The 27703-nt window shown below is 40.6% G+C and overlaps 1 protein-coding gene across 1 annotated transcript in view; it reads right to left on the minus strand.

Annotated features, from left to right (window-relative positions):
- Positions 1 to 27703, minus strand: part of LOC140070621 (polycystin-1-like protein 2) — a 62853-nt gene that overhangs the window by 18728 nt on the left and 16422 nt on the right. Inside the window, exons 5-13 of the mRNA XM_072117327.1 lie at positions 27580 to 27638; positions 26191 to 26253; positions 25509 to 25670; positions 19257 to 19375; positions 18719 to 18842; positions 14986 to 15114; positions 9911 to 10109; positions 6534 to 6715; positions 5807 to 6037 (exon numbers count right to left, since the gene is read on the minus strand). Of these exons, the coding sequence (XP_071973428.1) occupies positions 5807 to 6037; positions 6534 to 6715; positions 9911 to 10109; positions 14986 to 15114; positions 18719 to 18842; positions 19257 to 19375; positions 25509 to 25670; positions 26191 to 26253; positions 27580 to 27638 (1268 nt within the window). The remainder of the gene's footprint in view (positions 1 to 5806; positions 6038 to 6533; positions 6716 to 9910; positions 10110 to 14985; positions 15115 to 18718; positions 18843 to 19256; positions 19376 to 25508; positions 25671 to 26190; positions 26254 to 27579; positions 27639 to 27703) is intronic.

Consider the following 27703-nt stretch of genomic DNA (forward strand, 5'->3'; position numbering starts at 1 on the left):
GTACCAGAGACTCGTCTATGCTCACATGTTTGGCGGGGGTATATGCCTGGGAAAACTTGGCACTAAAATGATCTAATATGGGCCTGACCTTAAATAAACGATCATAACTGGGGTCACCTCTGGGTGGGCACTGTGTGTTGTCAGTGTAGTGCAAAAACTTATGGATGGCTTCAAAGCGCATCCTGCTCATTGCCATGCGGAACATCGGGGTGTGGTACAGTATATCTGTGCTCCAGTAGTCCCTGATTGAAGGCTTCTTTACTATTCCCATAAGGAGTATTATGCCCCAATACTTGTGCATCTCTGCTGCAGTGACAGGGGTCCACCTGTAGGGTTGTGCATAAAATGAAGTGGGGTTTTAGGCAATATGCTATGCAGCGTAGAGATTTGTCTGAAATATAATAACATTCAGCAGCTCCTCATAAAAAAAAAAACTTAAAAAAGTCCACAGCTCTGAGCCCTGACGTGTCAAAATTAATTCCAGGATGGTCCAAAAAGTTAGGGACCTGAGAGGTATAATTATCTGGGGTTACCCATGTGGGGTCAGTGGAAGCCCCAGACGCTTCTCCTGCATAAGTCCCAGACACTTCTCCTGCAGAAGTCCCAGACACTTCTCCTGCAGAAGTCCCAGACACTTCTCCTGCAGAAGTCCCAGACACTTCTCCTGCAGAAGTCCCAGGCACTTCAATCGCAGAAGTCCCAGGCACTTCAATCGCAGAAGTCCCTGGAACCCTACGGCGCCTTCTTGGAAGATGAGCAGGAGGATGATGATAGGTAAAAGGGGACATCATCCCCACTAGCTGACTCGGTGTCAGAGGCAAAGGTGTTATATGCCTCCAACACGGTGTACGTCTTCTGAGACATTGCACACAAAAAAAAAGAGAACGTACACTAGAAAAATTAGATAATGTGCACCAAACTACACGGACAAACCGTCTAGCAGGCACACACAAAAAAAAAAGATAATGCACACCAAACTACACGGACAAGCCGCACAGATGGCACACACAAAAAATAATGTGCACTAAACTACACGGACAAGCCGCACAGATAGCACACAAAAAAAAAAGATAATGCACACCAAACTACACGGACAAGCCGCACAGATGGCACACACAAAAAATAATGTGCACCAAACTACACGGATAAGCCGCACAGATGGCACACACAAAAAATAATGCGCACAAAACTACACGGACAAGCCGCACAGATAGCACACACAAAAAATAGCTAAGTGCACCCAAGTACACCTACGGCGCTCTGGAAAAAAATATTACCAGGCACCGAAAAAAATCCTATGTGCACCGCGCAAAAAGGCGCTTCAAATGCACCTAGCTTGCCCTAAGACAAACTAACTACCGCTAAAGATAATGTGCAGCGCTATTCACACGGCGCACTGAAAAGTGCGTCCAGTGCAGAACAACGCTAACACAGCACACTGAAAAGTGTGTATGGGTTCAGAAGGGACAGACAGGGAAAAACGGAAGACACGTGGGATCACACAAGGCGATCACACAGGGAACACACAGGACACAAGAAAAAACAGATAGGGATAGGGATTTGTAGGGAACAATAGGGATCAGATAGGCATCAGAACAGTAATTATAGTGTAAAAGTGTATTTTGGTGCACACAGTAACGCTCTTTCCTCTCTCCAGCGATACAAAACCATAATGGTGCCGCTGGAGGAAGAGGAAGGAGCTAAAACCACGTTTTTTAGCCCAAAATCACTGCAATTGGCCAGTCAGGTTTGACTGGCCAATCGCGGCGATCGGCGGGCGGGACCAATTTGATTGGTCGGGTGAGGGAGACAGGAACTCCTCCTGCCTCTGTCACCCAAGTCTCGCGACGTGGTGACATTTCTAAAATCCTATACGCTCGCGCAGTAGCTGTACTGTGCTGAGCGCTAATAGTGGGAAGCAGCGCAGTACAGCTACGGCGCGGAGCGCTAAGGGGTTAAAGGAATTGGTCACTTTTCAATAAATCTCTTCTTTTAACCCCTTCGTGTCTATGCCATTTTAGACTTTTAGGACCAGGCCTGATTTTTAAAATTTGCCCTGTGTCATTATAGGAGGTTATAACTTTTTGACACTTTAACATATCCAGGGGATTTTGAGATTGTTTTACCGTCACACATTGTACTTCAAAGTAATATTAAAATTTTGATGATATCTTTTGTGTTTAGTTATGAAAAAAATTTTAATTTGGCAAAAATTTCAAAAAATTCTTCATTTTCATAGTTCAAAATGTTCTGCTTTTCAGGCAGATAGTCATAGCACCCAAGTAACTTTATAACTTACATTTCCGGAATGTCTGCTGGGAGCAATTTTTCTCATTTTTATGAAAAACGCCAAAACCCTTTTTTAGAGGCACCTGCTCAGCTTTAACTGACTTTGAGAGGCCTAAACAGCAGTAAAACCCCATGTATCACGCCATTTTAGAAACTACACCCCTCAATGTGTAAAAAATCAACTTTAAGAAGTATGTTAACCCTTTAGATGCTTCACAGTGGTTAAAACAATATGGAGGTGTAATTTACAAGCTGTAATTTTTTTTAGACAATATATTAATTTTGGCCAAAAATTAAACCGTCACAAAGTATTAAATGATAAAAAACTCCACAAAGTTTAATACCCAATGTCTCCCGAGTCACAGGATGCCCCATATGTGGTGGTGACTGCTGTACGGCCGCACGGCCGGGCATAGAACGAAAGGAGGCGCCATTCAGAACAGATCTACAATGTCACATTTTACAGGCTATACAATGTTTATTTTTTTGTACTTTGGACATATGGGGGATTTTTTTTTGTGGATGAAATCCACTTTTCAGGTACATCATTTACGGGGGGATCAATAGCCAATAATCAGATTTTATTAACTCTTTCTTGGTGGTGGTTAAAAAAATCATTAATTCTTGTTTATGGTTTTTAGCATTTTTTTCCTCGGACGTTCACCGTACCATTAAAATAATGTGTTATTTTTATTCTATGGGTTATCATGATTACGGCGATACCACATTTATATGGCTTTTTATGGTTAACTTGTTTTGCAGAATATAGAACTCATTTTGTGAGAAATTTACTTGTTTTTGTATCGCCATGTAACAATGGGCAGAACATTTATATTTTTTTGTTTACAGCGCTGGTTTAGAGCTTATTATTTGCGGGACAAGCTGTACTTTTTCTTGGTATCATGTTGGGGTACATTTTACATTTTAATCACTTTTTATGCACTTTTTATGCGGTCAGATGTGAAAATTTCATGATTTTTGTGAGGTTTTTTTGTGTTTTTTTTTACGGCCTTCACCGTACGGGTTCAGTGACCATTTTATTTTATTTGACGGGTTGTTACGGACATTGTGATACCCAATATGTTGTGGTTTTTTTGGTGATTTTCTCTTTTTTTATGTTTTATATGATTACTGCATGGGACGGGACTTAAGGGGACTTTTATTCTTTTTAAACAATTTTTTTTTAGTTGCACCTTTTTTTTTTTACTTTTTTTTCACTGTTTTATTCTGTCCCAGGGTGGGACATGAACAAGTGATCATTTGATCACTTGTTCATTGTAATATGCTGCAATACTAATGTATTGCATAATATGACATAGTCAGCCTATGCATTCTGCATAGGCTGACTGCTGCACTGTTAGATCGTGCACGGAGGGTGCCGATCGGCGTACCGATGCACCATAGACGCCGCGGTCACTATGACCGTGGCGTCTATAGGGTTAAACAGTTGGGATCGCGATAGTCGCGATCCCGGCTGTTACTGCGGAATCCCAGCTACCGTGCACCGCTGGGATCCCGCGGCGATCGCAAGGGCTCAGCTTCTGAGCCCGGGCGATCGCCATGACGTGATTCTAAGTCAAGGTGCGGGAACTACCCGCATCCTATGACGTAGAATCACGTCAAGGTGCGCAAAAGGGTTAAACATGTCTCTGCATGTATACATATACATGTGACTTTGCAGGCTTTCCTGTTCTCAGTATGCTGCCCTCTGCATACAGATACAGATGCCGTCTGTGTATGACTGGTTATACACATTCCCTGCCCTCTGCATACAGATACAGATGCCGTCTGTGTATGACTGGTTATACACATTCCCTGCCCTCTGCATACAGATACAGATGGCGTCTGTGTATGACTGGTTATACACATTCCCTGCCCTCTGCATACAGATACAGATGCCGTCTGTGTATGACTGGTTATATACATTCCCTGCCCTCTGCATACAGATACAGATGCCGTCTGTGTATGACTGGTTATACACATTCCTTGCCCTCTGCATACAGATACAGATGCCGTCTGTGTATGACTGGTTATATACATTCCCTGCCCTCTGCATACAGATACAGATGCCGTCTGTGTATGACTGGTTATATACATTCCCTGCCCTCTGCATACACACACAGATGCCGTCTGTGTATGACTGGTTAAGATGCCGTCTGTGTATGACTGGTTATACATATTCCCTGCCCTCTGCATACAGATACAAATGCCGTCTGTGTATGACTGGTTATACACATTCCCTGCCCTCTGCATACAGATACAGATGCCGTCTGTGTATGACTGGTTATATACATTCCCTGCCCTCTGCATACAGATACAGATGCCGTCTGTGTATGACTGGTTATACACATTCCCTGCCCTCTGCATACAGATACAGATGGCGTCTGTGTATGACTGGTTATACACATTCCCTGCCCTCTGCATACACACACAGATGCCATCTGTGTATGACTGGTTATATACATTCCCTGTCCTCTGCATACACACACAGATGCCGTCTGTGTATGACTGGTTAAGATGCCGTCTGTGTATGACTGGTTATACACATTCCCTGCCCTCTGCATACAGATACAGATGCCGTCTGTGTATGACTGGTTATACACATTCCCTGCCCTCTGCATACAGATACAGATGCCGTCTGTGTATGACTGGTTATACACATTCCCTGCCCTCTGCATACAGATACAGATGCCGTCTGTGTATGACTGGTTATACACATTCCCTGCCCTCTGCATACACACACAGATGCCGTCTGTGTATGACTGGTTATACACATTCACTGCCCTCTGCATACAGATACAGATGCCGTCTGTATATGACTGGTTATACACATTCCTTGCCCTCTGCATACAGATACAGATGCCGTCTGTGTATGACTGGTTATACACATTCCCTGCCCTATGCATACAGATACAGATGCCGTCTGTGTATGACTGGTTATACACATTCCTTGCCCTCTGCATACAGATACAGATGCCGTCTGTGTATGACTGGTTATACACATTCCCTGCCCTCTGCATACACACACAGATGCCGTCTGTGTATGACTGGTTATACACATTCACTGCCCTCTGCATACAGATACAGATGCCCTCTGTGTATGACTGGTTATACACATTCCTTGCCCTCTGCATACAGATACAGATGCCGTCTGTGTATGACTGGTTATACACATTCCCTGCCCTCTGCATACAGATACAGATGCCGTCTGTGTATGACTGGTTATACACATTCCCTGCCCTATGCATACAGATACAGATGCCGTCTGTGTATGACTGGTTATACACATTCACTGCCCTCTGCATACAGATACAGATGCCATCTGTGTATGACTGGTTATACACATTCCCTGCCCTCTGCATACAGATACAGATGCCGTCTGTGTATGACTGGTTATACACATTCCCTGCCCTCTGCATACAGATACAGATGCCCCTCAAATGGATGTCAGGATCATAGCTGGTAAAGAACAGGTGCAAATCTCCAGGTGGTTTCTTTATTTGTCTATATCAATTACCTGCATCTGTTCCCTCAGGTCCATGCGTCTTGCCCACAAGACAGTAAGAATATAGCAGAGGTAAAAGCATGCCACTAAAACAACAATGACTGGATTCTCTGATATCTTAGAAAAGTATTCTGCTGTACGTGTGACGTCAATCTGCACTGGTAGCACCAGAAAGGATGAGCCAAAGAATGATAAGTGGTTGCACAGGCACTGCACATTTGTTAAGGTGGTCTGTGGTCCAACCTATACAGTGGAAACACAGGGAGATTAAATTGAACATCCAGCTGCTTCTAATTTAGACAGAAAATTATTTGCAATATTGGTTGCTTGTACCATTATATTAACATTTACTACATTGTATGCTGAAGTGACAGCAAATATGTCCCACAGCCGTCCTGTGGTAATGAACACTGAATCCAGGTGGTCAGGCACCTAAATAGGGAATGCATGGCTATTACCGCTAGAGTGCGGAGGTGGTCATATCCAAGGACAACATGACTACATTCATCGGAAATTATCTTGCCACAGGTACATTTTTTATTATTTTCAATTGAAGAAATATATGTGTGGCAGATGAATTAAATTAAATGTGCATGCCCAGATTAGAAAACCCAATTTAACTATTTATCTTTTATTGATGAAATGTCTACTTCTAAATATTTGTGAATGTTGCTTAATTTTTCTATCTTACTTTCTGAAATTTTCAGCTATGTTGCTGTATTCATATACAGACATTTACCATGCAGCCATCAGAGCTCCACATCTGAAGACTTGAATTCCAGAAGGCACATTGTACTGTGAATGTAGAGACTTTGAGTTGCAGATTTTGTATTCCGTAGGTATTTGATGGAGACACCAAAAACACCTGAGTAGCCGCGGGGTCTGAGATCATATCCGGTGTTAAAATCCATGTGTACGAATCTAGATGTAAAATCAATATGTTATTGAAATGGCGTCCATTATGTTTCCTTTAAGTATCACCCTGCATTAAAGGGTAGCATACTGTAACCTTTTTATATCATAAATAAATAATCATAAACTTTTAATTATATTTTAATAAAGAAAAATGGTTCTTCCTTCTATTCTTATTCCGCTCTGCACCCACAGTAATCAGTTTCTCTGACAGCATTACTGAAATAGCTACACATAGAGTAGAAAGATAAGGAGAAGAGAGAGCCATACAGCTTATATAGTATTTCACTTGATACATCTTAAAATACTATTCAGGTCAAGGAGCAAGTCATTACAAATTTTAACAGCTTTCGTGTAATAAAAATATGCAAAGGAGCAAACATGGACATGGCCTAAGATACAATAAGATGTGCCAAAAAAAGAAACCATATTTTTGTAAAACTAAACCAACTAGCAAAAGGTGCAAAGTTAGAATAGTTGAACTTATACTACAACAGATACTACAACTCATACTACAACAGATTTACTATCCATTATAACTTTTCACTTTAAAAATCTGTTGAAGTACAAGGCTGTGTGTACAAGTACAACGCAGCACTATCCATTAGCCAGTTTTAGCTCATCTCCCAACAGTGGTAACAGCCAACACACTACAGAATAAGGGATGTGCAATATCAACAACATATTGGGGGTCATTTACTAAGGGCCCGATTTGCGTTTTCCCGACGTGTTACCCAAATATTTCCCATTTGCACCAATTTTCCCTGTATTGCCCCGGGATTTTGGCGCACGCGATCGGATTGTGGCGCATCGGCGCTGGCATGCACGCGGCGGAAATCGTGTGGCGTGGCCGAACGAAAAACCAACGGATTCGGAAAAACCGTTGCATTTAAAAAAAAATAAAAATGTTGCGGGACTCGCGCTTACCTTCACCAGGTATAGGATGGTGCATTCCGGCGGACCTCGGGGAACTTCAGCGCAGCAGCGATATCTGGTGGACGTCGGAGGAACTACCTTAGTGAATCCCGGCCGGACCCGAATCCACCGCAGAGAACGCGCCGCTGGATCGCGAATGGACCGGGTAAGTAAATCTGCCCCAGTATACTCTACATTGTACAGCATGATATGTATATAACAGTGCACATCTTCCACAGTACAGTTGGCAGCTCAAATAAGAAATTTAGAGAAAGATGGAGGAAAGAGCAGAAGGACAGACACAACTTCCTGTTGTTTACTATGTTCACTCTATAATGTGTGTATATATTCTGTATATGTGTGTATATGTTCTATATGTGTGTGCATATGTGATGCATGTATTATATACTATATGGTGTGGTTTATGTGTGTATACAATGGTTGTGTGTAGGATGTGAATATACTCTATGTATGTATCTCTGCATAAATGTGTGGGCATGAGTGTGTAAACGTGTGTATGTGTTTAAGATTGTATAACTGTTTATGAGTGATGAACTGTATGTGTACGTAAATGTGTGTGAATGTGTGTGTAGCAGATATAATATAAGACGCTATTTGCGTTACACATGTACTACCTATATCTATAAAATTACTATTTTCTCTTAGGCTCTATGCACACTGGGCTACATGTAATAAAGCCCCTGGGATAGTTTTCTGTCGGACTTTGCACATTCTTGCTAATGTATTTAAGATGTTTCAGCGCCACATGTGTGTTGCACACGACTCATTTGTGTTGCAGCTGCACTTTACCAGGCGCGACACAAATGTGCAGAGTCCGAAAGAGGTGTGTCACATGACCCATGTCAAAGGACCAAGACAAGTTTGTGCACGGGGCAGTGCAGGGAGCACCAGATTCATGCAAGGTGGGCACTCTGCACACTATACAGGCAAACTGCACATAGTACCGTTTGCACTGTTTTTGATAAAGGTGCCCCACTGTGTTTTGTTGGTGCTATGTGTTGGGAAAATTTTCTGTGGATATTTAGTTAAAGGGGCATCAGGGTTGGACATTTCATTAAATTGGGCCATCTGTGGTGGACATTTCATTAAACGGGGCATCTGGGGTGGATATTTAGTTGAAGGGGCTTCTGGGGTGGAAATTGTATTAAAGGAGGCCATCTTTGGTGGACATTTCATTAAATGGGGCATCTGGGGTGGATATTTAGTTGAAGGGGCTTCAGGGGTGGAAATTGTATTAAAGGGGGCATCTGGGGTGGATATTTAGTTAAAGGGGCATCAGGGTAGGAGATTATATTAAAAGAGGCATCTGGGGTGGACATTTCATTAAAGGGGGCATCTGGGGTGCATATTTAGTTTAAGGGGCTTCAGGGGGGGCATTTTATTAAAGGGGGCCACCTGGGGTGGACATTTAGTTAAAAGGGGCATCTGGGGTGGACATTTTTTTAAAGAGGGGCGTCTGGGCTGGACATTTCATTAAAGGGGGCCAAATGTGGTGGACATTTCATCAAAGGGGGCTCTGCTGAGGACTTCTCAGTAATGTGGTGCAGCTTCTGCTGGATATTTTATTAGAGTAGCCACTGCAATTCCTACTCTAGGGCTTATACTTCAGTGAATAACTTTTCCCAGTTTTTTTTTTTGTGGTAAAATTAGGAGCCTCTATTTATATGTGAGTATTTACAGTATGAGCAGCGGTTCAGCTGCAGAGCACAGAGGCCAGGCCAGCCAGGGGTACCATCCACATCTCCTACACTGTCTGGGCGATCTGGTCTGGATGTTAGTCGGGATGGAGGGTTTCATGCAGTTAGGGAATGTGATCGTCTTTACTAAATAGAAGGGCTATAAGAGAATGATTAATCATGAAATTACTTTAAGAACAGTATAAGATTAAGGATATAGAGTATACAGAGTAGCATTTACGTCCTAACATCCAGGCACATGTTGGTTTGGAAACTGGGGGGCCATCATTGTGTGAACAGCCCGGGACCCAGGGGGCACTTAATCCGCCACTGTGTGCACCGGTTCAGGCACAGGCTATGACCAAATTCTACGCCAGGTCAGACCTGGTTTAGAAATGCACTGCTTGTGCTTGAACTGTGAGCTCATCGGTTTTATCAGAAGGCCGAAGCGATCTGATACATCGATCCAGTGCTGGGGAGCAGGGACAGAATCATACACTGGCGCCAGGGTATGATAGATGTTCCCCTTAGACACATAATTAGATCTAAAGCATTTCTTTCTACTTTTATTTTTTTAATGACGCATTCTTACCTATGACGCTTTGTGTTGTTATTTGTGCTTTTGAAATTACTTTTAATCCATGGTACAACACCAGTGGCACACCATGATTCACTGAGACCAGAATAACCAAAGTGCTTCCTGAAGGGGTCACCTTCAAAGATAGCTGTAAAGCCTTATCTGCAGAAGTCTGGACTGTGGTTATTTGACTTCCAGTACGGGGGAGAAAAATCTGTAAACAAAAGTAGATTATTTTATTGTTATAAAAGGGATGTATAGAATAAAATTAATTAAAAATTTGTCTCCTAAATGCATGATAATATAAGTTTATCTGTAGCCAAATATAGCCATCAGTTCCCAGAATCACCATTAAGTCTCTGCTTCTGTGTAAGCCAAAGGTTGGCACGTGCAATATGATGACATGAAGAACACAATAATGAGCACAACAGAAAAGGGAGCATTAAGAGGAAGGGGCTAGGAGGGCACAGGAAGGGGGCCTTAATTCAGTTCAGGACCACTAACGGGCACATTAATTATGTAGGTAGCCATAATATACTATGCAGGCACAAGAAGGCGCAAGTGCGGGACTTGTGAGTTGAAATCCTTTGAACTAGCATTTTCCCGAGTTGGGGGATTTGGCCTAGCTATGGGTAGTGCTGCTGGACAATGGGGCCTCATGGGCATGGGCCAGCATGGCTAAGCTATATATGTGGCTGCTCCATGCACCTTATTGAGGGGAATAAATAGTTGAATAGTACTGTACTGCCACAGTACATGCCTGCCTCTTCACTGAACCATCCTCAAGTGGGTTTGCATTTTAGGCATAAAAGCCATTTACATGTATCTCACCATTTTTCACAGTGGTGTAGACAGATTTATTAAACAGTTAGGCTATATTCACACGAACGTATGGGGGACGTATATACGGCCGCCGTATATACGGCCGATATACGTCCCCCATACACTTCTATGGGCGCACGGCACCCTATGGGAGCGGTACGGTGCCGCACACGTGCGGCACCGTACCGTTCCGTACCCGGGAAAAAGATAGGACCTGTCCTATCTTTTCCCGTAATACGGCGCCGTGCGCCATAGGTTGCTATGGAGAGGGGCGGGGGTGAGCTGCGCTCACCTCCTCCTCCTCTCCCCGTACACTGCCGTTGCCCGCTACGGTACGGTACGGGCGGGCAACGGCAGTGTGAATATAGCCTTAAGGACAGAATTGTGTCATAATTTGCTTTAAAAAAATTAAGATGCCTTTATTATTCAGCATCAGACACTTTGATAAATCTGGGGCAGTTGAAGAATATTCGTCCAACTTTGTCTTATTAACACAAACATGTTTTATGTACAATACACTGCAATGATGAAAGATCCTGAACACAGACCATGGCTTCTGACACAAGCTTCTTCTGTAATATGCAGGTGACACACTGCTGCAGTGGTTCAGATTGCAGTTAACTGTCTTAGGGGACGTATATATACGGCCGACATATATACCTCGGATATACGTCCACCATAGACGGCAGTGGGCGCATGGCGCCGTATGGGAGCGGACATGTCCTATCTTTTCCTGGAAAACGGCGCCGTGCCCCACGTTTCTCTATGGAGAGGGGCGGGGTTCAGCAGCGCTCACCCCCTCCTCCTCTCCCTGGCACCGACATGTGCCCGTTGTGCCACGGTATCGTGGGCACATGTTCATGTAAATGTAGCCTTATACTTTCAATTTAGTCGTGTGAGATGCCATGGTAAGTAGTCACCATTGCATCGAGAAGCTTAAAAAAGAAAATTATCTCAAATTGACAAAATATTTCATGTATCTCCAAAATGATATTCAAATACAACTCATCTACTAAAATACAATATGGCTAGGAGAACAAATCTCTAATAACAGGGCCAGATCAAAGTAGGGTGGAGGCCACTGGGAGCGAAATCTGGTGAGAGCCCCAACTGAATGTAGCACTGTCCATTAATGTTCCACAATTATCATTTTCCTACTTACATGTTAGCCGAGCTGCTGGGGGCACGGGGGCAGTGGTATTAGCCTAGCTGTTGGCCTAGCTGGCACAGTGGCAGTGGTGTTAGCCTAGCTGCTGGCCTAGCTGGCACAGTGACAGTGGTATTAGCCTAGCTGTTGGCCTAGCTGGCACAGTGGCAGTGGTGTTTGCCTAGCTGCTGGCTTAGCTGGTACAGTAGCAGTGGTATTAGCCCAGCTGTTGGCCTAGCTGGCACAGTGGCAGTGGTATTAGCCCCGCTGTTGGCCTAGCTGGCACAGTGGCAGTGGTATTAGCCCAGCTGTTGGCCTAGCTGGCACAGTGGCAGTAGTGTTAGCCTAGCTGCTGGCCTAGCTGGCACAGTGGCAGTGGTGTTAGCCTAGCTGCTGGCCCTGCAGCTGGCAGTGTTAGTAGTACTGCCTACTAGTGATAGTTCCCACCCAGTCCCATGTGCCACTGCTTCTCTCTCCTCCTCTCACAGATCAGTCTGAGTGATCAGTAAGGAAGTAACTGTAAAATGGGTTAGCTAGGACTTGGTCAGGTGTCACTCTACATGCAGCACAGTTCCTGAAAAGCATGCTGCATGCAGAATGCGATTGAGTACGGTCTAGGCAGGCATGCTTTGAGTGACACAGCCAGTGAGTTACTGTCACAGCTTGGAGGTAGGTGCATGTGCAGCGTGGTGGTACCGCCACTGCACATCATTTCCAGAGACAGTCAGTTCACAGCTATTAACTGACTGTTGGACATGGCTGGTAGGGGCCCCTTTATGAGTAAAGTGGTGGGGTGCCCAAAGTGCACACCCCTGGAGCACTCCCTATAATCTGGCCCTGATTAATAATGTCAAGGCTTTAAGAAGGTGGAACTGGCAAAAAAACTAATAATATACATTCTTAAGGCTGAGGAAAAGAATAACTTTGTCCTACTAAGGCACTACTATACTTTTGTGTTTTGCTTTTCCAGCAGATCTGCATCTATTTATTTGTTTCCAAAAGGGCAGTCAAGATGTAAAACATACACTGCACATACATTGCTAAAAAGTGTGTAAAGTTTATATTGAACATCAACAGTGAACAGACATGCTGCAGATTTGAAACTACAACAAAATCAACAGAAAATAAAATATGTGTGAATGGTGTTTTTTACACAAAAATCTGACAAATTCACCACGTCAAACTGTTGTTGAACCAGTTAACAGAAGTAGCCTAACATATACAGTGGGTACAGAAAGTATTCAGACCCCTTTAAATCTTTCACTTTTCTTTTCATTGTAGCCAATTGGTAAGATCAATGATCATTAATGTACACTCTTTCCCATCTTGACAATCAAACAGTAATGTAGATATGTTTGCTAACTTATTAAACAATAAAAACTGATTTATCACATGGTATTTAGACCCTTTGCTCAGTATTGAGTAGTAGCAGCTTTTGATGTAGTTCCTTGCCGATCCTCTCCAGTTCCCTCAGGTTGGATGGTGAACATTGGTGGAAGACATATTCAAGTCTCTCCAGAGATGCTCAATTGGGTTTAGGTCAGAGCTATGTCTGGGCCAGTCAAGAAAGGTCACAGAGTTGTTCTGAACCCACTGCTTTGTTATTTTAGATGTGGGCTTAGTGTCATTGTCCCACATTTACTAAGGGCTGTACAGCAGTTTATTGGCAAATTTTCTTTTATAATGTTCTTTTCAGTAAAGACTGCTTGCAGATGTATTTAAGAAGTGCCCGAGACACATTTGTGGCGCACGCCACACAATTGTGGCTTACACGACACTTCATGGCGCACACTGCGCTATTCTTCATGTAACACAAATTTCTGCACTGAAATGGGCATTCTGGTGTGCAGTCGGACCGTGCACCACATTTATAATGCAGATTCTAACAGAAATGGAGCAGCAAAAAAATGGAGCAGTACAGGGGGAGCCAGATTCATGAAGAACGTGCGCCAGAAATCCTGAATCTGCACTCTGCACACTACAAAGGCAAACTGCACATGGTGCACTGTTTTTAGTTAAAGGGGTGTTCCCACTTTGGAAAATTAACCTTATTGTTTGTACGATTAAAAATAATTAAATTTTCCAATATACATGCTGCTGCCCTGAAATAATCACAAATGCTAGCTTATTGCATTTGAACACTGCAGCTGAACCCCACTCATCCCCTTATAGCATGATGCTTCCACCACCATGTGTCACTGTTGGGATTGTATTTGGCAGGTGATGAGCAATGCCTGGTTTTCTCGACACATACTGCTTAGAATTAACATCAAAAGTTCAATCTTTGTCTATCAGACAGAGAATCTTATTTCCCATAGTCTTGTAGTCCTCTATATAATTTTTACAAACTGTATGCAGGGTTTCCTATGTCTTGCACTGAAGAGAGGCTTCCGTCAGCACACTCCCCTGACTGGTTGATAGCTGCAGTGGAACTTTCCCCTTCCTCCCTCTCTCTCCTGCATCTCTGGAGCTCAGCCATAATGACATTGGAGTTCTTATTTACCTCTCCAAGGCTTTTCTCCCATGATTGCTTAGTTTGGCTCAACAGCCAGGTCGAGGAAGAGTTGTGGTCATCCAAAACTTCTTCCATGTAAGGATTATGGAGGCCATAGTGCTATTAGGAACCTTGAGTGCTGCAGAAATTCTTTGTAACCTAGGAAAGATCTGTGCCTTGCCACAATTCTGTCTCTGAGCTCCTTCAGCAGTTCCTTGGATCTCCTGCTTTTCATGTGCTCTGGCATGCCCTGTGAGCTGTGAGGTGTGTGCCTTTCCTAGTCAAGTCCAATCAGTTTATCAGCTGGACTCCAATGAAGGAGTAGAACCATCTCACGGAGGATCAGAAGGAAATGGACATCATATGAGTTAAATATGAGTGTAACAGCAAATGGTCTGAATACTTATGGCCATGTGATATTCCAATTTTTCTTGTTTAATAAATTAGCAAAAATATCTACATTTTGGGGGGTTTTTTTCTGTCAAGATGAGGTGCAGAGTGTACATTAATGAGCAAAGAAAAACTACTTACCAATTGGCTGCAATGAAACAAAGAGTGAAAATCTAAAAGGATCTGAATACTTTCCATACCCATTGTATGAGGCCTAAAAGTTCTTAATAGAACAACCTGGAAATTGTCCGACAAGTTGTGTATGTAGAGCTCTTGTTGTTCACTCCGGATAGTAAGACTGGCCACAGTTCCACTGATATTGAATGATGAGTCCATAATAAATGGGTTTTCAGCAAAACTCATCATCTGCAGAAAAAAAAATATTGTCACTATTCTTTTCAATAACTGATAACTAACTTACAGGTATCCAGAAAGATAAGATATTGGGAACTGTGAAGTGGTATCCTCAAGTTCCAATTTACACGCAGGTAAAGATGAGACATTAACCCTTTGCAGTTGTTCTGGAAATTTTGTTGCGTCATTGGCCAGAGCAATTTTAACAAATAAAATTGAAATGACAGCATAAAGAATTACAGGGAGTCCCGGGGTTACGTACAAGTTAGGGTCCATAGGTTTGTTCTTAAGTTGAATTTGTATGTAAGTCGGAACTGTATATTTTATAATTGTAGTTCCAGACAATTTTTTTTTTGCCCCAGTGACAATTGGAGTTTCAAATTTTTTTGCTGTAACGGGACCAAGGATTATTAATAAAGCTTCATTACAGACACTTTACAGCTGATTATTGCAATCTAGAACTATAGTAAAGCATCCAGAGAGCTTCACCAGAGGTCATAGGGTGCAGAGGGGTCCGTCTTTAACTAGGGGTATACTAAATCCCATAAACCATTTTTTTTTTTAAAGCAGACACTTTTCTAATTTTCTAAATTGTATTAAGGAGTTTATAGAAATAGATACCTTCATGCAATTTAGATTCAAAGTGTAATTTTTTTGTTAAAAAAATGCATAAAAATTGATTTAATTGCAAAAAAGCACCCCAAACAAAAAATAATTTGTTTCCAAACTCATAAATGTAATAGATGAACATGTGCAGCGTTCAAAGATATCTCATAGTGTTCACATAAAGAGATAATCATAAAATCACTAAAACCGAAATAGCTGAAATCGGCTTTTAAGCTAGAAATTTGAAGATGGTAACAACCAGCAAATTCTAGCGATTAAATACATAAAAAAGTAAATGGCCCCCTAAAACTTACATAGTTTTTGAAAGCAACATGGCAATTGAATTTGTCTTGATGAACAGTTGATAGCTGGAACCACCCTCATGCAACTTTGTGTCAAACACAAATTATATTTAAAAAATGCATGAAACCATAAATTTCCACAAAAAACTCACATCAAAGACAAAGTCAGCAGATTTATTGATTCACACAACCACCATCATGCAACTTTGCAACAAACTGTGATAGAATGCAAAAATGAAATGAAAATTACAATTTCTTGTTCTATCATTGGGGGACACAGCACCATGGGTATAGGCCTGGCTAGGAGACACAAGGTAGAAAAAAGGTGTTGGGTCAACCACGGCTAATCTCTTAACATAGGTCTTATGTGGATCATGTCTGTAGAAGGCAGACATGACCTGCAAATAGGTTTGCTCCTTTAACTTTCTTAATTTCTTTCCTCCTTATGAGGAGCTGAAACAAAGCCTTTGCAGCATGGCATATGTCTGCAAGGGGTAGCCACACTCAGACGTCCCAACTTTTGTAGCAGAGAAAGAAGGACAAAAGATGTTGTGTTCTATGTGTGCTTCTAACATTGTTCCCCCTCTAAGCCACGCCTTTTGCTCTTCCCCTTACTCCCCTTATGGCTCAAAGTTGTGTGACCACCCATACAGATTTCTCAGTCGGTCACTAAGGGGCCTTATGCTAACAGTCCTGATCGGAATAAGTTCCGGCTGTTAACCCGTTAGATCCCGTGGTCAACCCGTTAGATGCCCGTCAGCCTAGTCAAATGCATATACAGACACTTCTAATGCATTGCAATACATGGCTTTTGCTGTGGATTAGTATGAAGGAGCGATCACATGATCACTAGTTCACATGATTGCATTGTAAAAATAAAAAAGTGAAAAATGAACACAAAAAAAAAATGAATAAAAATTAAAAATAAAATTCATGAAAATGTCCCAAAAGCCACTAACACATATAAATGTAAATGCAATCTTACCTCAACGTGCGATCACAGGTGGAACCTTTGGATGCAACCAAAATGCCACGTGTGAACGCGGCCTCAGGGGCTCTATAGACATGTCATGGTACCTGAAATCTATTCTGCCCTACAAAAGCTCAATGGCTCCTTCCCTTCCTCGCTTTACCATGTGCCTTGACATCCACATATGGGGTTTCCTCTTACTCGGAAAAAACTGCACAGTATATTCTTAGAGGCATTTTGTACTTTTATTCAGTTAATGTGGGTACATTTTGCGGCTAAATGAACGTATTAATGATAAATATTAGTGAATTACAAATCAAACCTTGATTTTGTTTGAATTTCTGTAAATACATAGAGTTGACTGCTGTTTTGAATAGTTTGAGGGGTGAAACTAATAGAATTGGCTGATATGTGGGGGCTATTAACAGAACTTCCAAAATCCCTATAGAAATGAAATGGTCCCTAAAATAATTGATTCAAAAATTTTCTTGTAATAAAACAAAAAGACACTTCTAAAATGACGCCAACACAAAGCTGAGATATGGTAAATGTTAGTAACTGATTTGGGTAGTAAGACTATCAGTTTGAAAATAGATTTTTTTTTCAAAATGTTTACCAAATTCATCTTTTTTCATAACAAAATGTTAAATATATCAATCAAAACTTCCCATTAACTTGAAGTACAAAATGTCATGGAAAAAGTAACTCAAAAAACACTTGAGTAAGTTAAAGCGTTCTAAAGTTATAACCGGATAATGTAACTCATGCTGGTTTTGAAAAATAGGTCTTGGTCATCAAACTGCAAATTAGCTTGGTCACTAAGGGGTTAAACATAGCAAGTATAATATATTACTGCTGCTACGAAAGATTATTGTAATACACATATACTTTTACATTCCACTATATGCCCATATTGTTAACAGACCAGGCATTCAGCAATATAAGTAAAGAAAACACATTGGGACCATGAAGAATGAAGAATCTACGAAGAATCATCAGAAGTAGATCAGATGGTAGATTCCTGCTGGAGTAAATATGCTCAGTGACCTAACTGTGCTTATGTAGAATTATATAAATCACTGTGGTCCTCCCTGAATGGAAGCTCTGCGGAGGCAAAGGGTGGATGCAAGACTTTGCATTCATCCCCATAGGTTTCAATGGTCTCATCTGAGCGTATATGTATATGTAGGATACAAATACGGTGACACAGATGCTAAGCGTATACAGAAAACAGTGTGTAAAACCCACTTGTAAAGAGAAAAAAAACAGTTCAGCTCACCACTCTTGTATCTCCGTACTGTTATTTCGTGACGATGCACGGACGTGCTGTGCGGGGACCAGAAATAATATATAACAATAGGAAAGATGGGTCCAGCATCGGTGTAGAAAAAAGTTTATCGTAAATTCATAATTAAAACTCCACTTTTATTTGAAAAAATCTTCTAAAAACATTAGAGACATCTCATGGCATAGCAAGTCTGACGCGTTTCGGACTTCTTTAGTCCTTAGTCGTAGCCATGCCATGAGACGTCTCTAATGTTTTTAGAAGATTTTTTCAAATAAAAGTGGAGTTTTAATTATGAATTTACGATAAACGTTTTTCTACTCCGATGCTGGACCCATCTTTCCTATTGTTATGTAAAACCCACTACCAGACTAAAAACCACAATCACCACAAAACCACATGTACAATAATTTGGCTTGAATATGAATGTACTGTACAGAAAAATGTTCTTACCTGAGCCTGAACAGACGTGCGAGACTGAAATACTGCACTCAAGGCACTTTTGGAGGGAAATACTACTTTTGCCGCTGAATTAGGACAGGACAACGTATATTTATTGATTTCTGATGTATTCACACTGGATAAGACAATAGGTCAAAGGTTTTTTTTTACGTGACATATAATAGTACAGTAATTCCAAAAAGCCACCTTGACATATTTGAAAATAATCACCTATCTATTTCCCCTGATTATATCATATTCCAGAGCATTACAGAGTCCAGATTATAAATTGACCTGCATGCACTAGATACTGGTTGGTGACTGGCCTCCACCATTATTCATATTTAATACTTTATGTAGAATGTCTAGAACATTGTACAAGAACTTTTACCTCGTGTGTCACCATTTCTTACTTATACATTGTCATCTCTTGTGAGCAGGACCCGCACACCTATTGTTTAAACTGTTGATTATTGTCTTTATTACTCACAAATTCTCCGATATTTGTTAGGATTTTGTACACAGAAATTGGGACTGTATTAGAATTTACCTGCTTAAAAGTACTGTGAACGCTGGAGTCTGGTAAGACAGCTGCTGACTAAGATTTGAGAGTGTGGCCACTTGAAGATCATTCAAGACATCAAGAGCAGAGTTGGTAATGGACTGTCTCTGAGAACAAGAAAACAAACAAATGACAATTCTTCATATGACACTAGACATATTACCTTAAAGGTAGTCTATCAACAGTTTTGACCATACAAATCTGTACACAGTGTTAGATAGCAGCCCTGAAGATCTGTGTAACCATAGCTTTGTGTGCACAGTTAGAAGGACTGTGTATAATGCATTTATATTCTAGGATTGTAACTGGACTTTGTGCACCTTTGCTCTGAGAAAGCAGGTTTCTGGTTGGCCTGGGGACATATTTGACTGCAAAAATAAATACATTTTTACAGTTCTGCTGCTGCTCATAACACACACACAACTTATGAATATAAAAAGGCATTCCCCAACTTATGAACACCCCACTTAAAGAGGACCCCTAGCTAAAAACGAAGATCTTTGGTTTAGCCCCATGCTGCAATGACTAGCTGTAAGATGTCTGCAATGAAGCTTTATTGTTTATCCTTGTTCCCTTGGCAACCCAAATTTTTAAAAATTCAACTGTCACAGGGAATAAATATAAAATAATCACAGCACATAACCAAAGCACATATGCACATATTGGGGTGAATTTGTATTTTCTTTGTGCAAAATTATAAAAAATCGCATAAAATATGTAAACTGTTGCACACCCACAAACAATGTTAAAGGACATCTACCACCATGTCACCGTCTGTTTACGAAGAGCGGGGAGGCACAAAAGAGTGGATACTAAGTGGCGGGGGCTTGCATAATTATCAACCGGCAGAGCCATGAGGCGTTCAGGTGATGTCAGCCTGAGCACCTCAGGCTCATTATTTTTGATGGTATTCCGGACAGTCCAGACAGAATAGCGCACTGTTTGGATAACTACTCGAATCAGTGCTGCAATGGGTCCCAGAAGATAGGCATAACTTTACATGTATGGCGGGAATGTATAACTTTACATGTATGGCATACAGAAATTTTGGACCCAAGTCTTTGAGTTAATTACTTCGATTGAAGGTAGACAGGGAGAAACAATTATTTTGTAATGTAAATTCTTAGAGAAAGCAGAAAGCCATATTTGAAATGCGGCTGTAATGGGCTTCTGTAACCTGTCTTTAGTGAAATTGAAGTCCCTGGTGACAGGTTCCCTTTAATTAAAAAAAAATGGTATTCTGTACCCCTTAAAGTTAGAAAAAAGCCTGCAATCACCCCCCCCCCCCTAAGGTAACGAGCATGATTGTGTGGACATGCTACCACCAGTAATCTGGTGGTATATATCCTTTAAATTAGCTGCCCTAGTAACAATTGCAAGAATGACATAAAACATCTTTGATATTAGATTATGAAATAAAAAAAATCATAAAAGCATAACAATGTGATTATTTTGTGCAAAATAATTTAAAAAAAACATAAACCAGATTTAACACCACCTTAAAGACAGATGCCTTTTTCAGCTTAACGACAGAGCCTCCTTTTCCAAATCTGACATGCATTATTTCATTCATATTTTACTTTATTATATTTGTAAATTGTGATCATTTTATTTATGTGTTTGTGTATGAAAAAATGTTAACTCTTTCCAGAACTTGAGAACAAATAGCACTTGGGTATAATCTTTGTAAACATCCTTTTATTATTTTAGGATGTTAAAAGGTTAATAAATGTAATAGTACATTTAGACATTTTCAGGAACATTTACTTTACATAGAAAGTTTCAAAAAGATTTAAAAAGGCTTATATATTAGAAATCTCCTTAAATCCCCCCATTTTGTCAAACTTAAATTATACAAAACAACTTACAGGTTGTTTGTCCACCCTTTATGTGTTTTGTAGCAAAAGAAGATGGTGAACTCTGGCGAACCTCAGCGGGGAAGCGAAACATGCAGGATATGGGGGCGCACGATCTTGGTGAAATGCGCCGGACAGGACTGGGTAAGTAAATGTGCCCCAATGTTTCTTTTATGATTCAGTATGGTGGCAGCATGCAGAAAATCAACTTTGAAGTGAAAAGGAAGTTAAGTGGAAACAGGTTGCAAGTCAATGAGGCATAGATTTTAACACTGAAGTCAAGCTTTCCCTGTCTCAGAAAGCCCCCTTTACTGTAATTGATTATCCACTAACCAGATCTCCACAGCACAATGTCAATCACAGAGGAGGAGCCGTTCAGAGTTCTTCACCTTGACTACAATATTAAACTCTCCTCCTCCTTGACTTTATACAAACTATTTACATCTCACTTCAAAGCTGATTTTCTGTATGATGCCACTACACTGGACCATGAAAGATACAAAAACTAAATGGTGTTACATTGCTTGATATTTTACTGGTATTGGTTTATTAGGCCAATTGCTGACGATGGGTTCCTTTTAACTGTGATGGACACAAATCACTTCAGCTCTTATCTCCAATCTCCTGGAAAGAATGAAGAGAGCTTTCAAGATAATTTCTTTTAGCTATGACTGGTAAGTCCGATTTTATTGACCAATCACAACAATCACTGTGCAGGGACAGCTGTGAGACGTCTTGGAAATGATGACCCTGACGATCATCCATCTGTGACAGCTTTCGCCACTGTTCTATCACCATGTGTTTATACAGGTGAAACTTTAACTGCATGACGATGTAGATCGTCTAAATGCCTTAAGAGCTGGCTAATCATGACGAGTTATCTCATCCTCTATCTTCCAGGAGTTAAAATGATAAATGTGGATCTCTACAGCTGTGTGTGGTAAAAATTGCTGGAAGAATCACTTTTAAGGGATGAGGAATGAGTCATGAGGAAAAAGACTCAGAAACCATCACCGACCTGTTACCAAGGGCAGTGACAGGATCATGGTGATTTGTATATTACAGAAGATTTAGCCATGAAATAGATCTTTAACCCCTTAGCGCTCCGCGCCGTAGCTGTACTGCGCAGCTTCCGACTTTTAGCGCTCAGCGCAGTACAGCTACTGCGCGGAGACAATGCCGGTTCAGCGCTGCATAGCAGCCGAACCGGCATCGTTAGCCGCGGGATTTCAGCGGTAATCTACCGCTGACATCCCCGGCTAACACCCGCGGTGTTAACCCGGGGGTGTTTAACCCGTTAAATGCCGTGGTCAACGCGACCGCGTCATTTAACATGCCTTCTGGGGGTCTTTACCCCACGAACGGCCCCCCCGCACCGTTTTTGGGGGGGCCGATCGCTGTTTTGGCTCCTCTGGGGTCCGATCGGGACCCCAGAGAAGCCTGGAGGGTTTACCTTTAAGATGGCGTCTGTGACGTCATCTTAAAGGCAAAGTGTCAGCCTATGCATCTGCATAGGCTGGCACTGATAATACCCTGCAATACATTAGTATTGCAGAGTATTATCAAGAACAAGCAATCAGATGATTGCTTGTTCATATCCCATGGTGGATCATGTAAAAAATGTACAAAATAATGTTTTTCAATAAAAAATTACTTTATAAATCACTAAAAATGCCCATAAGCCCCAAAACATATAAAGAGACATATAACGCTCAAAAAAGTCTAAATCATAACACAAACCCCACAAATATAGTATCACCGCGTCCGTAACAATCCATAGAATAAAACTAAATAACTATTGAACCCATATGATGAACGCCGTAAAAAAACCGTCAAAAACCCGCCAAAAATTATGATTTTTACCTATTATATCCCACTAAAAATGCAATAAAAAGTGATCAACAAAACATATGTACTCCAGAATGATATTTTTGCAAAGAACAACATGTCCCGCAAAAAACAAGCCATCAACCAGCTCTGTAGCCAAAAACGTAACAATGTTATGCCACTTGGAAGACAGCGATGCAAAAATGATAGATTTTTCCCCACATTAGGGTTTTATTTGGCAAATTTAGTAAAACATAAGAAAAAATATTCATGTCTGGTATCCCCGTAATCGTATCGACCCATAGAATAAAGATAACAGGATTATTAGGATATACGGTGAACACGAAAAAAAAAAAAGTAAAAAATCCAGTACAGAATTGATGCTTTTCTACTCATGACCTCAAAACAAGTTCCAAAATTTTCAACAATAGGTGATACCAACCCCAAAATGGTAACACTGGAAAAAGCATCTCGTCCCGCAAAAAAAATGCCGTCACATGACCCAAATAACGGAAAAGCGAAAATTTTATAGCCTTCAAAAGGGGGCAACCAGAACACTAAAATCCTGGCAGCTGTAGGGTGCTCCTTCCCTTCTGCGCCTCGCTGTGCCCCCATAACACAAGTAACGGCCACGTGGGGGGGGTCGCTGCACTCAGGAGAAATTGTAGAACAAATTTTATGGTGAGTTTTCTCTTTTTATCTTTTGGAAATGTGTAAATTTTAGGGCTAAATGAACGTATAACCGACAAAATTTGACCATTCTAAATTTCACCGCCATTTTGATTCAATTACTATGAAGATCTCAAGGGGTTAACAATCTTTGTAAATGCTGTTTCTGATAGTTTGAGGGGTGCAGATTTGAAAATGGGTTGGTTATATAGGGGGTTTTGTTGCTAAATATGTAAAATTTGATTTCAAACAGTATTTATCCCCAAAATAGTCAATTCCGAAAATACGGAAAATCGCTATTCGATTTGTAGGCCGCGTGACCGCAAAATAAATTATCCAAACATTTCAAAAATTATGAAAATGTAAAGTAGACAAATGGGAAATGTTATTCTGCAAGTTATTTAGGTGGTAAATCTATCTGCCTGAAAACGCGGTGATTTAGAATTTCGAAAATGGCTAATTTTTCTAAAAATTCATCATTTTTTTCTTTTTTTTTGTAAATAAATGCAAAACTTATCAGCCAAAATTTACCACTAAAATGAAGTACAACATGTGGGGAAAAAACTATCTCAGAATCGCTTTGATAAGTAACAGCGTTCAAAAGTTATTACCACAGGAAGAGACACTGGTCAAATTTAAAAAAAAAGTTGCGAGCCTTAACCTGCAAACAGGCTGCGTCCTTAAGGGGTTAAAAGCTGCATACAAATAATCAGTGAGGTGTAGATACAGAGAAGACTAGGTTATCCCCCTCCTTTTCTCATAGTCTAGGTTCATCATAAGTCAGGCTAACAGCTTCTGATGGTATAATATGATGATCTATTTGCCTTATGGAACACTATTAGAGCCAGGAACGTTTAGGGCAGCTTGACTCTACTAAGCCCCAGTGACTTCTTAGGTCATATATATGCAGTGTTGAAAATTATTTTTATGTGTAATGCTTAGAGTCCTAGAAAATAGATGGACATCAATGTAATCCTGTCACTGTCCTGTATATCAAGTTTGAGCTTGCTTGTGAGTAAAATTCTCAGCCATGGTTTTTTATTTTTAAAGGATGAATTTATACATGGAAAGTAATAAAACAATGATTAAATGCACACTTTAGGATCTTCAATATTTTATCTCTACAACCTTAAAGGGGTTTACCCATGAAAGAAAGTTCTCAACTTTTAATCCCCTAGTGAAGTTTACAAAATATATATAATTTTTAACCCCTTTGCAATTTTAGTCAGTTTTATTGGCATATGGTCAGTGTAACATTTAGCAGTATGGATGAGCAGACACTTCATGATTTCTCTGCTATGAGATGCTTTGTGCTGACAATGTGCTTAGATTATCAGGGTACAGGTTTTAGCTACACTTTCATTTAGCTTCTCAACATTCTACTAATATCTGACACATAGAAAAAGAGAGGAGACTGATTAGAGTCATGACATGGATATAAGACACAATGACACACTCTGCTCTGCAACCTTATCTACAAAACACACAGTCAGCTATGCCCCCTCCCCTTAAATCCAGAGCAGCTGCTGGCTCCTCTGCACTGCTGCTAGTTAGGAAGTACCTCAGTCTATAGTGCTATCTGCCTCCTGCCCCTCCTACTGCAACTACAAGAGTAGCTAGAGGAATCTGCCTGACCATAGTGAGGAGTTTATGGTCATATCTAGGGACAACCAAAATGTAAACTGATGGACTGAAGAAACAGATATAGACTGATAGAAACAGGTTGGAATTGTATTTTGGAAATGCTATATTTTTGTTAATAACAGTGAATTAGAGAATGTGTTATTTTCTTAACCTGAGTACATTTAAGAATTTTGTCTTCAGCGAATACCCCATTAAAGTCAATGTCCACCTTTGTGTCTCATGTACCCTGTCATGTCTCATGTACCTCTGATAATGTCCAAGGAATTTCAGAACAGGATGATAGTGCAGACTGTAAGACGCTATTGATTCCATAGTACACAACGGTGCTGAGATTTGCAAAGAAAGAACTGACATCTTGATTCTGCATCCGATCACTTAGTTGATTTAACAATAAGAATGTGTCAACCTGTGGACAAATAAGAAAATGTCAGTGCTCCAGTATTGCTTAGCAATGAGTTCCTAGAAGCAATTTTTAGTATTCCAATGATACCACACAGCTTGGCAGCATACAATCATTTTACCTGATAATAAGCAATATCATATGGCAAAATTGGAATATGGCAGTGCTAGTGAGTTGGGACTAAGTGTTGTTGACCTGCAGCTACAGTATGTATGCACACTGTTGAGTCTGCAGGACCACATCACCGTCATTTTGCTAATCATAGGCTACTGTATAGGAATTTAGGACCTCTACACAGTTTTTATCATAAGTATTTTTAATATTTATCTTGTAAACGCTCTCTTTTCCGTTTACACTAAAACTACAGTGCATAAAGGTTGAAAGGAAATGCAGTTATGCATAAAACCTAATACAAAACCATATTTTTGCATCATTGTTACTGTAGCATTCATTAATTTATTTGGTAAACAGAAGCACATATCATCAAGGAATATTATAAGGAGTTATATATGGATGATGATATCACCAGCTGAGTTGCATTTGGCTCCTCTTCATCTTGCATTAAAGTATTGAGACGTATGAGAAGGTCCTGTATTGTGAGAATACAAATATTACATTACGTTCAGCAACACTGGTTGTGAAAAATAAATAAATAAACTTTGATATATAAATCTCTAACCATGATTTCATTAACATACAAGATATGTTTATTTCAACCTTAATGAGGTCAGCATAAATGTTATGTTAAATATATGACTGCATAATGACTGCAGGATTTACCCCACCGCTATTTCCGCAGCCATTATGTATTCATCAGCACCTAGAAGAAATTGTCAAGTTTCTGCTGCATTTTATGCTGCAACTTTCTCGCTGCAGGTGTGCGGAGATCAAACATTGTATTGCACGATGATTGCAGAATTAAACTAAAGGGAACCTGTCACCAGGGACCTCATTTTCACTAAAGACAGGTTGCAAAAGCTTATTACACCTGCAGTGCAAATCTGCCTTTCTGCCTTTTCTAAGCATTTGCATTACAATAGAATTGTGTTATAACTTACCTTGTAGTCCCAGGGGCTGGACTTTGGTTTGGATGCATTTCAAAAAACAACATTTGCCTTGTCTGTGTTACTCACTGCTCAGAGCTTGGCCCCCACCTTTGTGATCCTGCACAGCTCCTCCTCTTTCTCAGAGGTCACAGCCTGGTGAGATAACAACAGTGGGGGAGGGACAAGCTGTACAGGAGCACAAAGATGGAGGCAGCCTGCAGCTCAGTCAAGTCACATGTTGTTTTTTGAAATGCATCCAAACCAAAGTCCAGCCTCTGTGACTACCCCAGGATTTTGTCAGGATGCAAGAGTTAGTTACAACACATTATATTGTAATACAAATGCTTAGAAAAGGCAGAGAGGCATTTTTGCACTGCAAGTGTCATGGGCTTTTACAATCTGTCTTAAGTGAAAATCCCTGGTGACAGGTTCCCTTTAAATGACATTGACAGTGTGGATCATAAATCCCCAGCTGAAAGCCATTTCCACAGTAGATTTTTCCCCCGCAATATGTGTATGGAATTGCCATAAATGATCTTAGGTTGCTCTTACAAAAGCATTTTCAGATGCATCGTGGAAGCTTGAAACCGTCAATTCCAAGCTGACTAAGTCACAGACGTAAATGGCAGCTAGTTACAATCATGTAAGAGAAAACTAAAGGTTTCCATGAATTTGTCAGGATTAGTCATCCTTTTTTTTTGCTGGCAACATCATTATTTCACTCAATAATATCCCAGCAAGTTGTTACCATCTACATTTAGTAAAACCTGTAAAACAATACATTTGCAAAACATGCAAAAATTCCTAAACATAACTATGAAAATGATTAATAAAGCAAAATATCCATATAAATTATGGGTGATTCATACAGTTATGTTGCCTCCAACAATCGTGGAATTGGAAAGTTGAAGAGCCATGTCCAGAAGATCTAAAAGAATGAGACACAGAATTATCACATTTTCTCCTTGAGGTGCATAATGCAATCAGTAAAAG

This window comes from Engystomops pustulosus, chromosome 7 (assembly GCF_040894005.1).
Source record: "Engystomops pustulosus chromosome 7, aEngPut4.maternal, whole genome shotgun sequence".
NCBI classification, from domain to species: Eukaryota; Metazoa; Chordata; class Amphibia; order Anura; family Leptodactylidae; genus Engystomops; species Engystomops pustulosus.